General features: G+C 45.5%; 1 protein-coding gene and 1 pseudogene across 1 annotated transcript; one reads left to right on the top strand and one right to left on the bottom strand.

The window, feature by feature from the left end:
* The first annotated feature begins 3211 nt into the window (after window positions 1-3211).
* Window positions 3212-6927, top strand: LOC117976706 (zinc finger SWIM domain-containing protein 5-like; annotated as a pseudogene).
* Window positions 6928-9765: 2838 nt separating this feature from the next.
* LOC129394458 (CMT1A duplicated region transcript 15 protein-like protein) lies at window positions 9766-12261 on the bottom strand. Its single transcript, XM_055101813.2, has 2 exons — window positions 10668-12261; window positions 9766-10527 (listed from the first exon to the last, which is right to left on the bottom strand). Exons 1-2 carry the CDS (start codon window positions 10930-10932, stop codon window positions 9947-9949), a joined length of 846 nt encoding a protein of 281 aa, XP_054957788.2. The 5' UTR covers window positions 10933-12261; the 3' UTR covers window positions 9766-9946.
* Window positions 12262-15905: the final 3644 nt, after the last annotated feature.

Genomic DNA, 15905 nt, shown 5'->3' with positions numbered 1-15905 from the left:
ATCAGGCCCCACCTCCAACATTGGGAATCACATGAGATTTGGAGGGGACAAACATCCAAACCATATCAGGAAGGAAAGGAGAAAGGGAAGGAGGAAGGGAGGGAGGAAAGAAGAGAGGGAGGAAGGAAAGAACCTTCTCAGAGGAATGTAACTGAACCTAGAGCCTCCACAACGTAACATTCAATATTTTTGATACTGATATCAAGAATCCAACCCCAAATTACTCCATATACAAAGAAACAAGAAAATGTGATCCCTTTTCAAGAAAAAAGACAATCCACAGAATCCAAACCCAGATGACCTAGATGCTGAAATTAGCAGACAAAGATTTTAAAGCTCACATACATGAAAGAAAATAGGTTTACAATAATGTAAAAATCGGAGATTGCAGTAGAGGAAAACTATAACAATGAACTGTAAACTCTAGAACTAAAAAATGCAATGTCTAAATAAAAAATTCATCACTAGGCTTAACTGCAGAATGAAGATAACAGAAGAAGAGACAGTGAACTTGAAAAAAGATCAATATTATTGACCCTAAAGAAGAGAGAAAAAAGATACTAGAAAAAAAATAGTCTCAGAGACCCACAGAACCATATCAAAAGGTCCAACATATACCTATTATACCTAATTGGAATCCCAGAAGAAGAAAAGAGAGGGGATAAGACAAAATACATGTGGACAAATACTGTAGATCTTCATAGAGATTTGTATTACACCAACATACGTATGTCAATATTTAATAAATATGCACTTAAAATTCACAAATATACACAAAATTCAACAAACATTCACTTGGGGAGCTCATTGTGCATAAAACTGATGTCAGAAGAAAACTGTAAAGAGATCATTGAAGTCCAATAAATGACATATATGTTTAAGTATTCAGAAGGAAATATTTATTGGTGTCTTCAATTTACTCTGAAATTCATTCCCCCCAAAAGGAGGATTAATAATGGATAGAAGAATGGATAGGAGGATGGATATTTGATAAAGCAAGTGTAGTAAGTAATGTTAATGGCAGAATCTATGTGGTTAAAGGCAGAATCTATCTAGGTTTGCAATAATGTAAAAATCAGAAATTGCAGTAGAGGAAAACTATAGCAATGAACTATAAACTCTAGAACTAAAAAAAATGCAATGTCTAAATTAAAAAATTCATCAATAGGTTTAACTGCAGAATGAAGATAACAGAAGAAGAGACAGTGAACTTGAAAAAAGATCAGTATTATTGAATTTAAAGAAGAGAGAAAAAAGATACTTGAAAAAAAATAGTCTCAGAGACCCACAGAACCATATCAAAAGGTCCAACATATAGCTATTATACCTAATTGGAATCCCAGAAGAAAAAAAGAGGGGATAAGACAAAACATATGTGGACAAATATTGTAGATCTTCACAGAGATTTGTATTACACTGACATACATTTGTCAATATTTAATAAATATACACTTAAAATTCACAGATATAATATATTTTTGTCCTAATGGCAAAAATGAATTCAAATACATTTACTAAAGTATAATATACACAGGTATCCTGTTATTCTACTGCTCAGTAATTTATCACAAAGAGAACACATGCTTGGAGCTACCACACAGTCCAAGAAAATGAAATAAAAATAACAATCTGGAAATCCCTCTCCTGAAGGTCTGCTCCCTAACCACTGCCCCCTGTCTTGTCAAAGCAAAGAGTCACCTGGATTTTAGCAGCCCCAATTAGTGTTGCTTGTTTCATAAATGGAAGCATGGAAGGCCATTCAGTAGGAATGGTTTTGTGTGTGGCTTCTTTGGCCCAGCATTACATTTGTGACACTCCTTCATGTGGTTTCATGAAGCAGTTCATTTCTTTTCCCTGCTCGGTGGTGCTCTGAATGAATATGGCACATCTATTAATTCTACTGTTGATGGACATTGGTTTGTTTCCAGTTTGGGGCTGTTAGCAATAAAGCCACTATGAACATTCTTGTTAATTTCTTTTGGTACACATGTATATTTTAGTTAAGTACAGCCCTACAGATAAAATCGCTTGGTCATAGTAACTGCATATGTTCAAATGCAGTGCATGTCACTGAAAATGTCAACTAGGAGGAAAAAGCTCAAGAGCTCTATTGTACAACATGTTGACTATAGTTAATAACAATGTGGTGGCCGGGTGCAGTGGCTCATGCCTGTAATCCCAGCGCTCTGGGAGGCCGGGGCGGGTGGATCACGAGGTCAGGAGATCGAGACCATCCTGGCTAACACAGTGAAACCCCGTCTCTACTAAAAATACAAAAAATTAGCCAGGCGTGGTGGTGGGCGCCTGTAGTCCCAGCTACTCGGAAGGCTGAGGGAGGAGAATGGCGTGAACCTGAGAAGCGGAGCTTACAGTGAGCCGAGATCGTGACACTGCACTCCAACCTGGGAGACAGAGTGAGCCTCCGTCTCAAAAAAAAAAAAAAAAAAAAAAAGTGGTAATATTTGAAATTGCTAAGACAGCAGATTTTAAATGTTCTCACCAAACACACACACAAAAATAAGTATTGATTGGCCAGGCACAGTGGCTCATGCCTGTAATCCCAGCACTTTGGGAGGCCGAGGTGGGTGCATCACGAGGTCAGAAGCTTGCCAAGATGGTGAAACCCCATCTCTACTAAAAATACAAAAATTAGCCGAGCGTGGTGGCAGGCGCCTATAATCCCAGCCACTCAGGAGGCTGAGACAGGAGAATCGCTTGAATCTGGGAGGCAGAGGTTGCAGTGAGCCGAGATTGCACCATTGCACTCTAGCCTGGGTGACAGTGGGAGACTCCATCTAAAAATAAAAAAATTAAAAAAAATATATAAGTATCTAAGCTAACTGATATGCCATGTCAGTTGATTTAGCCATTCTATAATGTATGTCTGTGGCTATATATATATACACAGATTTAACTATTCTACAATGCATGTCTGTGTGTGTGTATATATGTATAATGTGGTACACCACAAATACACACAATTTATCAATTAATTTTTTTAATTCCAAAGATTTTTTTGACTAATATACAACCCAACCACAAGTTTAAGAGCATTCTAATTAGATGTCCTTTCCAATACCTGATTTTGTCAGTCTTTCTTTTATATATTCTGGTTAGTGGGTAATGTTATTACATTTTTATTGATTTTGGTCTTCTAATTATTAAAATGCCTGAGACCATTTTCATATATGTTTATTGAAAATGTATATAACCAGGCTGGGCACGGTGGCTCGTGCTTGCAATCCCAGCACTTTGGGAGGCCAAGGCGGGCAGATCACTTGAGGTCAGGAGTTTGAGACCAGCCTGGCTAACATCATGAAAACCTGTCTCTACTAAAAATACAAAAAAATTAGCCGGGCTTGCTGGTGGGAGCCTGTAATCCCAGCTACTCGGGAGGCTGAGGCGGGAGAATCGCTTGAAGCCTGGAGTCAGATGTTGCAGTGAGCAGAGAACTTACCATTGCACTCCAGCCTGGGCGACAAGAGCAAAGCTCTGTCTCAACAACCAACCAACCAACCAAACAAACAAACAAACAAACAAAAAGTAGCTTCTTGGTTGAAAGGCTGAGGTGGGAGAATCCCCCCGGGAGGTGGATGTTGCAGTGAGCTGAGAACGCGCCACTGCTCCAGGCTGGGCGCAAGAGTGAAACTTCATCTCAAAAAACCAAGCCAAAACAAAACAAAACAAAAAAGAAAATCTATATAATTGTATTTTCAGGGATCTGTGCAATATTTTTTTTTTTTTTTTTGAGACAGTCTAGTAGCTCTGTTGCCAGGCTGGAGTGCAGTGGTGCGATCTGGGCCCATTGCAACCTCCACCTCCCGAGTTCAAGCAATTCTCTTGCCTCAGCCTCCCGAATAGCTGGGATTACAGGCACGTGCCGCCATGCCCAGCTAATTTTTTTTTTTTTTTTTTTTTTTTTTTTTTTTTTTTTGACACGGAGTCTCACTCTGTCGCCCAGGCTGGAGTGCAATGGCACGATCTTGGCTCACTGCAAGCTCCGCTTCCCGGGTTCACGCCATTCTCTTGCCTCAGCCTCCCGAGTAGCTGGGACTACAGGGGCCCGCCACCACGCCCAGCTAAATTGTTTGTATTTTTAGCAGAGACGGGGTTTCTCCACGTTGGCCAGGTTGGTCTTGATCTCCTGACCTCATGATCCGCCCACCTCGGCCTCCCAAAATGCTGGGATTACAGTCATGAGCCACCACGCCTGGCCCAGACTACTCTTTAATTCCCAAGGCCAGCCACTGTGGTTTGAGCATGTGCAACAGCCTGTGCTCGGGTTGATGCCCCACATTCCCATGGTTATCCAAAAGAGGCCCTCAGACTCACAGTGGCCATTATTAATACTCTGAGGTTCAGCAGCGGTGGCAACTGAAAATCTACAAGCATCAGAAGAAAGAAGTGCTGCAGAGAGGAACCACAACCATCACCAACCTGGAAGGCTGGGTGGGCCACCCCCTGGATCCCATCGGCTGCCTGTTTCTCACTTTGACTGAGGCCTGCCTCCTGAATGATGACAGGTATCTAGATACGAATGAAAGCAGACCCCCTGTGTACCAACATGTACCTGTGGCTGTAAGCTCCCCAAACAGCAGTGAGTCCTACTTGTCATTGGCCCTGGAGGCTGCATCGATGGGCCTGGGTCACAGAGGGTAATGACTGAAGGCTCCTATGCACAGGACAAGGTGTGCCGTAATGAGGAGCAGCTCCTCAGCCAACTCCAAGAGCTGCAATTGGATGATGACCCAGTGCAAACACTCCAAAAATAGTGCATCTTGCTGCTGGAAGGGGGCCCTTTCAGGGATCTGGGAGAAGTCATCCACCGAGAGAGCGTTTCCATGCATACCTCTGCCAAGTATTTGTTCTCAGCTCCGCTGTCTCGTGATCCAGACCCTGCCTATAAATTAGGCTTACGTGTATAAGGTTACCTGTTTTAGAAAATTCAGGTTGTGCAGGCCACACATCCCTCACTCACTGTATGGTGTCTCTGGTGCCCAGCCATTATCCTCCCTGGTTCTCGCTTGGACACTTGGAATCACAGCGGTGGGAACTGGCCTCCACCATGCTGACTGCTGCCAAAGGAGACACTCTGAGGCTCTGAACAATTCCGGAAGCAATGCAGAAGCACATTCGTTCTTCCCCGCTCATCTTCAAACTGGCCCAAAATGCGTTCAAGATTGCTACTCCCACTAACAGTAGTACTGACAGCACCCTGCTCAACGTGGCCCTGGAACCTGGGTTACAGGTGATGCGATGACCTTATCATCCCTTAACTGGAGATGCGGAGAGATGGTACGATGGTTGGTGACCTGTGCTACAGAAGTGGGTAGTGCCCACCTCCCTCTACTCCCACGGGAAAGGAGTTTCTATACCCTACTCTTGGGACAGGAGAACGAATCCTTGGAGCTCTCATATTCCTATTCCTGATGGCCTAAGAAAGGATGCGGCTGCTGGTGGGAGAAGATAGCGTCTGTTCAGCCAGCCCAAGTTCTGTCCTCACTGCTTAAACCAACCACATGCTGATGTCAGCAGCACTTTGACCCTCTCATCAGAGACATGTCTAAGAGAATGAATTTTCAGCTGCCAATACTCAAGTGTGCCCTTGGGAGGTAGTGGGCCTGGTGGTTTGGTCCCCGTCCCTGTCCATGCTTGTGAGAAACTCTAGACACCTTGGAGGCTCAGGACCCTTTCTAAAGCCCAAAGCCCCAGCACAAGACTCTACCCTGACAGGCCCCACTTCAGCTAGAACCCCTGGCAGATCTGCAACCCTGGCCTCGGGTTAAGCAAACCCCAGGATCTACTGCTCCATCCTTGGGAGGGGCTGAGAGCACCTGCAGAAACCTTCAACCCTCTGACCTGGGTAAGGAAGGGATAGGAAGAGACCTCAAACAAGGTTGGGCCATCTGGGATGCTTCTCTTGCCCTGGTTTGCCTCAGATCGTGTCAAGGTTGCTGAGGAGGAGGGAGAACTCATCTCTGCAGGCCAAGTTCAAACCCCACACGGTAATCTGGGCCGACCTGAATCAGGACTGAGATGGCCACGGCTGAGCTCAGGCTCTCCCCGACAGGTGTGTGGGCCTCAGGGAGCATCTTGCAGAGCTGGCACACACTCTTCACCCCTACTGAGGCTGCTAGTATTGTAGCTGCCACAGCCGTATCCCACACCACTATCCTGCGCCTCAGTCTTGACGATCCACAGTGGGAGGAACTGGCTAGCTGTGCTTGCACACTGGCCCTGCAGTGTGCTACGAAGCATCCACAGAGCTGTGCCCTGTCAGCCCTTACACTCTGTGAGAAAGACCACCTTGCCTTTGAGGCAGCCTGCCAGATTGCCACCGAGGCTGCTGCCGGTGGCATGACCCATTCAGAGCTGTTCACCATTGCCTGCTATGTGGAGCTCCGGGGCTACACGCTCCACGCCTTCGAGCTGGTCTCATTGGCCATGAGCCATCTTAACGTGGCTCATAACCAGGATACCCACCCAGCCATCAGTGATGTGCTCTGGGTTTGTGCCCTCAGCCACTCTCTGGGCAAGAATGAGCTGGCAGTTCTCATCCCCCTGGTGGTGAAGAGTGCGCACATTGCCATGGTGCTTTCAGACATCCTGTGTGCGAGGCTGCACGGTGACTGCACCTGGCCTGGCCGGCACCCCGGGCCACCACAGCTCTGGAAAGCTCATCTCCACTGACAGAGCTCCATGGCACCAGTTGCTGATGCAATGCTTACATCAACACCACACACTACACCTAACACACATTAGCCATTGCCAGTATGGACAGTTCATTGAGTTTCTAAGCAAGGCTCGGGAGACCCTCCTGCTGCCTTAGGATGGCTACCTGCAATTTGCCCTGTTCATCAACAACCACAAACGATCTACAAAGGCAAGAAAAAGCTGATGCTGCTGGTTCGAGAGGCCTTTGGCTGAGAAAGCAGATAGCTCACCGGCCCGGCAACCTGGGTCCCCAGGTAGTGTCAGGTCAGGCCAAAAACACTGAAACATTTGTCCACCCTGAGAGGACTCTGAGCACCTGTGGCTGAGGCCAAAGGACCACAGGGCTAAGGATGGGGAGAGTCCAACTCCAGTCGATATGCATACCTTGGCAAGCTTCTCACTACAGCCCACTGTTCATGGAGAAGCTGGGCCTTGCAGATCGACCAGAAACCCCCACGATATGCCACCTTCTGCCCCTATGTCCTGAGGGTCCTGGGCATTGGCCCTGTCTCCCTTGGCAAACACAGAACACTGTTCCATCTCAGAGATTGCTTCGCCAGAGAAACAGATGCATTTATGGTACTGTAAGTACTATAGTATATGTGTTGCCAATTACTGTAAAGTCGTAAGTATTTATAATTTTGGTTCTGATTTGATGGGCACTTGAGGTAGCTGTGGGTGGGAGGGCATGCTTATTGTCCGAGGAGACTCACAACCATTTCTCAGGTTTCCCTTGCAGAGTGTGTGCCGTTACCAGTGGGATAGTGGGTGTGCCAAGGAGGAAAATGGCCAGTTAGAAAAAAATCCCAAGACTAGTCTATGCAGAATCTCTCACCTACAGACAGGGCATTAATAGCCCAGTGGTGGGTGAGCGGCAGAGGCCAGGACTGGACTCAGACTTTTGCCTCACAAAGCTGTGAGGACTCTGAAGGTCCTGCCCCTGCCTCACACAGCCTCGCCAGGAGTCTGCTGAGCACCTTTGAAACAAGAGCAGGGAAAAAATGAAGGTCTGGGAAGCCACTGAGCTCACAATATTCATCTACACTGGTCACCTTTGTGTTAGAGAGTGTGTGTATCTGCATGACTGAGTACATGTGTCTATGTGCATAGATATATCTGCGCGTGCCTGTCTGTATGTGCACATTATATGTTGATGTGTATGTATGTCAGTTCTATGGCTGTGTACCTGTGTGGATATGTGCACACTGGAATGTGGGTCTCTGTGTGAGGATGTAACATTTGTACACATGTGAGGGTGCATATCTATGTGTAAATGCTGTCATGTTTTGCATGTTTAGTGTGTGTGTATCTGGGAACACATGAGTGCATGTGTAGAGATATGTGTCTGTGTGTATGCTTGCTCTCCATGCATCTGTGTTTTTATATGTGTAACTGAGCATATTTCTACATGTAGGGATGACTGCGTGTCCATCTTTGAGGATCTGCATGAATGTGTCCTTTTTGCGAGATTTCTCTTCCCATTCGTCTTAAATCTCTCTCACTAGTTAAATGTTTGTTCCCCATTTCTGTGCCTCCTCTATTCATTCCTTCTCACCAAACAAGCTTCTAAGCACCGGTCTCCCTCTGCCATCAGATTGGCTGCTTTCACTGCACATTTCCCTTCTCGCCCCGTACTTGCTTTCTTCCCCTGCCTTTCTACGTCAAGCTTCCTCTGCCTGCTTTTGTCACAGTCTCATTGCGTGCTGACTTGGAGGCTAGGGCTGGTCTGCACTTAGCCTCTCCCTTCTTAATTTCTAGCCCTAATGAGCAGCCCTGTCTTAGCCCTGGCTGACCTCCACAGTGTATCATCATGTTCCTGCTACCTTCCTGACCCCTATGCTCAGCCTGGAATTGTTGTAGGAGATAGCCAGGGCATTCAGAAGAGTCAGTTGGTTACCAGTGCCTTTGTGTTTACTCTTTTACATGTTAGATCCTGAGTTGGGGGTGGGGTTTGATAAGGAAGAGGTGGTATAGCTAGAATGCAAACTAAGAACTTCTCCATCTGCTTTACTTTTTCTTTTGTTGACAAACTGTCACCTTTTCTACTCCAAACTGAGCAAGAAGTTGTATTTGCCGTATGTAGCTACTCAAGTCCTACTGCCCAGCCAAGGGTCCCTACAATGTCTCAGCCCAGTTGGTTGGTTAAAAAAAGAGAGAGAGAGGGAGGTCACTCTCATTTTTGTATCGCAATTGTCCTTCTTTTTAGCAAGTGTGTGAACTCACAGTGCTTTCTATGAATAAACCATGGATCACATGAAAGATCACTTTTCTTAAAGAAAACAAAAATTGTCTAAATTTTTGTTTAGACAATTTTGTTTAGACAATCCCCAGAGGGGACCAGCAAATACTTAATAGAAGATTATAGATTTCCTGTGAGTGCATATGGCTCGGGGTGACCTGATTCTATAAAGCAAATGTTATTGTCCTCCTCAAATTCATGCGTTGGATTCTATGTGATGGTATTTGGGGGTGGGGCCTTGGAAGGTGATTAAGTTCATGAAGGCAGGGACTTCATGAATGGAATTGGTGTCCCTATCAAAGGGACTGCAGAGAGCTCCCTCACCCCTTCTGTCATGTAAAGACACAGTAAAAAGATGGCTGTCTATGAACCAGGAAGCCAGCCCTCCGCAGACACGGAATCTGCTGACCATTTGACCTTGGATTTTACCATCTCCAGAACTGTGAGAAATCAATTTTCTATGCTACCTAGTCTATGGCATTCTGTTTTGACACCCAGATTAGCTAAAGTACCAGCATGTCAACTTGCACACATAATTCTTGGAAACTCTGATGCCAAATCCTTGATGGCAAAAGGTGAATGATCTGCTGGAGACATGAGCCTACATCATCCTTCTTTCCACAATAAACCAGAGAGTCAAAACAGGCAAGAGTGGGTCAAGGTCTTCTAAAAGCCATACCTGAAAGGTTTCCAATAACAGATGACTCGATGGTAATTCAGCCACACAAACAACCACAACAAAAGACACAACTATCCGAGATTTTCAGGATAGCCTCAAAAACACCATCTAATATTAGGGAGTTCAAAAAGGTGAGAAGTTTCAGAAATCAAACTTTATTTATATTTCATTTCATAAACTTGTAATTCTAACACTATTAATAAATGCTAGGGCAGGTGGTGGCATGGAGAGCCTGGAGCACAACGGCTGTCTTTAAAAGCTTTCCTTGCTGTACCCTTTGGAGCCACGTCCTGGTCCCCTCAACCCCTGCCCACCTAAGAGCCCGTTCGGGGCAGCACATTAAGGGCAAACAGCCTGGATGCCCAGTTGCAGACACACATCCATGCCTGGAGGAGAAGATTGCGTCTGAGAGCAGGAGGAGCTGCTGGAACTCTTCTTCCCAGCCTTCTTTTAATGCTCTTGAGCACCACCTGCACAGAGATATACCCCACCAGCATTAGCACGATAAACAGGCCCTGCAGCAGCAGGGCTGTGGTTCTAGTGAATGAGAGAAGCCTCTCTCCAGCGAGGTACAGGAGTCCAGTCTGAATACCCTGGTCTCCGCCTCCATGTTTGCCACCATGCCCAGGACTAGGGGCAGCATGGGATCTGCTGGCTGGGGCTGTGCTTGTCACCCCCTCCCTCCCACTTCTCTCTCCAGCCACGTTTTCAGCTCCAGCATTAAGGCCAGTGGCTACAGTAGGTGCCATGATTTCAGGCAGCTCCTGGCTGGGTTGGTCCTTGGCTGGAGCTCCCTCCACCTCCAGCGCTCTCTCTGGAGGGGGCTCTTCCCATGCTGGCTTTGGCTTGACAGCTGGTGCCGCAAGTGCTCTTATTTCTGCGTACGGCCCAGGAGCTGAAAAAGGAGAAAGGGTCACCAGCATCAGTCACTTTCCACTGGAATTTCCAAACACAGAGACAACCTCACTGAGTTCAAAGGAATTCCAGCCCAAAAGCACCGCCCCCGCAAAGTCTTCCAGGCTGCAGCCACCTCACCATGTGTCTGTGCCTCCATGGGCTCCCGAATCTCCTCCTGGACAAGGACAATGTGCAGAGGCAGCCCCGATGGGATCTCTGGTGTGGCCTGGCCTGCTAGGGCCTGCCCCGGGCTGTCCTGTGGTACCTGGGTGCGCCTTCTTACAAAGGGCCACAGGCGTCTGGGGTGAGGGATGAGCCTTCTTCGGCATCGTCGGAAAAGGCTCTCACTCCCTCCATTCCTGAAGCAGCAACCTCTCGAAGTGGGGAAGCAACACGAGAACATCTTGCTCTCTTGAGCGTCTCCCACAAAGTGAGCTGGTTACGGCGCTGACTCTAGGATATGGGTGCCTGGTTACCAGAGTTCTAAGTTCTGTTCGTGTGTGTCATCATCGAGGAAGTGAGGTCGCTTCTTTACGGTTCTGTCCCCTAGGCCCCTTCCTTCCATAAGCCTACTCAGGACTCCACTGGGCTGCTGACTACTCACCCTCCCCCCAAGTCATCTCCTTACCCGTACACAGTTATGTCCACCCAGGGTCTGCTTGGACACCTGTGCCTGATGTTCACCAGGGGCCAGATGTCATTCTCAGGCCTGATGTCCACCTACGGCCTGATGTCTGCCTTGGCCTATGTCCCTCTTGGGGCCTTGTGTTCACCTGGGGACTGTATCCAGCTGAGGCCTGATGGCCTACTGGGTCTTGTTGTTCACCTAAGGCCTTGTGTCCACCTGGGGTCTGGTGATCACCTGGGGCCTGGGTGTCCACCTGAGGCCGGATATGCACCTAAGGCCTGAGTTTTCACCTGGGCCTGATGATCACCTGGGGACTTGGGTCTAATGTCTATCTGGAGCCTTGGGTCTAATGTCCACCTGGAGCCTACGTATCTACCTAAGGCATGATGTCTACCTGCGGCCTGATGTCCACATGAGTCTGGTGTTCAACATGGGCCTGCTGTCCACCTAGGGCCTTGGTGTCCATCTGGGGCCTGGTTGTCAACTTGGGGCCTGGTATACACTTTGAGTCCAGGGTCCACCTGGGGACTGACGTCTGCCTGGAGGACTGACGTCCTCCTGAGTGAGGTGGGAGGATCTCTGGAGCTCAAGAGGTTGAGACCACAGTGAGCTGTGATTGTGCCACTGCCCTCCAGTCTGGGTGACAGAGTGAGACCCTGTCTCAAACAAATAAACAAAAAAGCCACACAAATTATATAGCTATACAAAAATATTTTATTTCTTTTTAACCTTATTCTATGAGCTTTTTTCATTATTTATTTATTTTACTTTTAAACCGTTTTTGTTAAAAAACAAGACACAACCAGACACTTTCGCCTAAGGCTAAGCAGGGTCAGGATCATCAATTTCACTGTCCTTTACCTCCACATCTTGTCCCACCGGAAGGTCTTCAGGGGCAGTAACAGGCATGGAGCTGTCATCTCCTTGATAAGAATGCCTTCTTCGGGAAACTTGAAGAAACTGCCTGAGGCTGCTTCACAGTCAACTTAAAAAAAAGTAGTAAGCATATACTCTAAAATAACAATAAAAAATATAGGATATTAAATACATACAACAATAACATCAGCATCTATTATTTCCATCAAGCATTATGCACTGTCGATAATCGTATGTTCACACCCACATCACCACAAACATGTAAGCTCTGTGGTGTCCAATGAATCTGCCTTTCTTTACCTACGACTGTCTTGGTAAATTCTTTTACCACCCATCCCACTGTCCCAGAGAGTCGCTGCTCCCCTACGACACTGAGTAAGGAGGAGATACAGCTGACACCACCCAGAAATATTCCCTGAGGCCAAGCTCAGGCCACAGATTATGGTGAAGCCTCCAACTTCCACACTGTAAGCCACCAGGGGCCTGCTGACCCCTGTGACCAGGCCACAGGGAGCATCTATGGATCAGGCACTTACAGAGACCCCAGGGTATACCCCAGCACACTGGAGGCCCCTCCCCACACCCACAACCCCAGGCATGTATACAGGATCCACACTCCTGCCCACAAACACCAGGTAATGCATGAGGGGAAGGGAGGCTGCCTTGAGACTAAGCACTGCCTCACTACCTAAAAGCACTCTGTCATCATGAGGGTGAACCAGAGATTGCCTGGACTGGCCGTTTAATCCATCACTTTGGCCCTTGAGTTACTAACATTGATGCAACTGTCCAAAGTTACTAACTTTGGGTTTTCTGCCCACCTAACTGCCGGAAGCTAAGATGGCAACATCAGTATCAGTCAAATAAAGCAACACGCGTTAACTTAGTGACCACTACACAAGCTCACCAGTACATCCTTCTGGTGCCACCAGGATGCCACTTACTCCTCTACATAAGAGAAAGGATTTTTAAAGTAGAATATGAATTATTGCTTTTTATGGAGATGCCATTATTAAATTTTATAATTGTCCTGCTTTTTCCCAAGTGTGACATATAAACAGTTAAAATTGATTCAAGATCATTAAATCATATGCAATAATTTTTATATACATTATCTGCTGAGTTGAATATTACATAAGTCTTCTCCAACCCATAGGTAGTCTTACAAAGACAGAGGCATATTTTTTAAATGACTGAGCTTGATATCAAACAATATAAAGACCGTTAAGAATGCTGAGATGGATTTGTTTAATAGATGTCAAACCGGCCTTCTTTCACAGGAAGCACATATGGCCGCTGCACTTGCACCGGACAATTTATTTGTGTGTCCTCCCAAAGTGCTGGGATTACAGGCGTAAGCCACAGTGCCTGGCCAATCCACTTTCACTTAATGAATAGTAAACATATTTCCTTTCCTTTTTAATTTTCTTAATAATATTTTTTCTCTATCTTACTTTATTGTAAGAATACAGTGTATAAAAATATAACATACAAAATGCACATTGATTGTGTTATCAATGAGGCTTCCATTCAACCATAGGCTATTAGTAATTAAGCATTTGGGAATTCAAAACTTATATTCAGATTTTCAACTGCATGGGGCAGGGATCAGTGCCCCTAATCCCTTTGTTGTTCAAGGGTCAGCTGTACTATAAAAATAGAGAAGGAAAAAAACCACAATGACATGTCTAGTGTTTCCTATCAAAGAGATGAAGTTTAGCCAGCTAATTGAATAGAAATGCAAAGAACATGACTATATTGTAAATTCTCATTGGTCTCTATGCTATACATGCTGTTCCTCTATGCTCTAGGTTCTGAGAGCAATAGACAATGGGTCGGCTGAATTTACAAAATAGAACGTGCCTCAGTTTCAATGGTGCAGCCCAAGGAGGCAGCAAATTGAAAGAAAAGTGTCTTTAGGTCTGAAAAAACAATAATGGAATATAAAATGGTACAGTCACTGTAGAAAGTAGTATGAAGGTTCAGTAAAATTTAAACACAAAAGGTGGGGAGTGTTGGCTCACACCTGTAATCCCACACTCTGGGAAGCCAAGGCAGGTGGATCATTTGAGGTCAGGGGTTCAAGATTAGCTTGGCCAACATGGTGAAACCCCATCTCTACTAAAAACACAAACATTAGCCAGGTATGGTGGTGGGCACCTGTAGTCCCAGCAACTCAGGAGGCTGAGGTAGAAGAATGACTTGAACCTGGGAGGCAGAGGTTGCAGTGAGCCAAGATCATGCCACTGCACTCCAGCCTGGGCAACAGAGTGAGACTTTGTCTCAAAAAAAATAAAATGTTAAACAGAATTACCACATAACCCAGCAATTCCACTCCTGAATACATAGCCAAAAAAATGGAAAACTTGCTCAAATTTCTGTACATACATGTCCCTAGCGGCACTATTCACAATAGCCCAAAATGGAAACAACCTAAATATAAAACAAAATATCCATACAATTGAATATTATTCAGCCATGAAGAGGAATAAGTTACTGACATGTGGTATAACATGGACCGACTTCTAAAATCTTGCAGAGTGAATGAAGCCAGACACTGAAGTTTACATATATTACCCCATTTATACGAAACGTCCAGAATAAGTAAATCCACAGAGACGGAACACAGATTACTGGTTGCAAGGAGCTGGGAGAGGAAGGAAATGGGAAGTGACTGCTTCATCGGTATAGGGTTTCCTTTTGAGGTAATGAAATGCCTTGGAACTATGTAAGAGGTGATGGCTGCATAATGCTGTGAATGCACTAAATTCACTGAACTGCATAAACAGGTTGTTAATTTTATGTTGTATAAATTTTACCTCAATTTTTTAAGAAAGCAAGAATGATCAGATGTCTTTGGACAGAATGAGTCTGAAACTTTTCTACGAGACACTGGAGAACCCTGAATATTTTTTGTATACCCTAAGCGTAGCTCGGAACTGGCTGAGAGCTAGTGTTTGTGGTCAGGGAGTGACTTCAAGAGCTACAGATCAGAGTGGAGTGGAGAATGTGGATGTTTCTGCTACAGGAATAGGTAGCAATGATAAAGATTACTAAAGCGGAGGCCAGCAGGTGAGTGTTGATGAACATAAGCCTGTCTCCTTGAAAGAGAAATCTCAGTTAACCTAGTTGAAGCCCAGATTGACCAAGGTTCATTCATTAAATGACCTCATGTAATCCCAAAAGTGACTTAGTTTCCTTTGAAATGCCTACAATAAATTGGCAGACTGGACTGGAGCCACATCTCCAGCTGAATTATTGAAAATAAAGATACATTTTCTTGACAGCCTAAGTCAGTCACTATGGCATGTAAATTTGCTGCAAGTCTTCCAAATATATTCACCTTCTACTATTTCCACCAATATCTCCTAAGTCTAAGCCTCATGTGGCTGATGACAAACAAAGTAATAGGGAGTATCTTTGTCCAGAAAAGAGGGTTTTATCAGATCTTTGTGTTTTAGGGATTTAAAAAAGAGAAGCAGCTCAGTCTCCTTGAGGAAGCTGAAGAAAGAGAGGATAATGAGATTTTGAGTTTGGGAGGTAGAGGGAAAAAAACTCACATGACTCAGGGATTTGGCAGCCTTGTGGTCTGGGTGGTGGACTAATATGAATGGAGAAAAACTGCTGCAAGCTGACGAGGCCAGTGCCTGTCACAGACTGAAGGACACACTGTGCCTACCTAAATCTACAGGCCCACTTTTCTAAGTCAACCATTGTGCTGGCTTCAGTACTCTCCCTTGACATCATGACAAGACACATGTCTTGACTGCCAGCAGATTGTGAGCTGGGGGTTAAGTCCTCAAGGAATAATAAAACCTGGACCTGGAAGAAGAAATGACATCCCAGTTTACCCATCTGAGTTTCTAGCTTTA

Source organism: Pan paniscus, chromosome 19 (assembly GCF_029289425.2).
Source record: "Pan paniscus chromosome 19, NHGRI_mPanPan1-v2.0_pri, whole genome shotgun sequence".
Taxonomy (NCBI): domain Eukaryota; kingdom Metazoa; phylum Chordata; class Mammalia; order Primates; family Hominidae; genus Pan; species Pan paniscus.
Note: the sequence above shows the minus strand (reverse complement) of the source record. Positions and strands in the feature narration are given on the sequence as shown.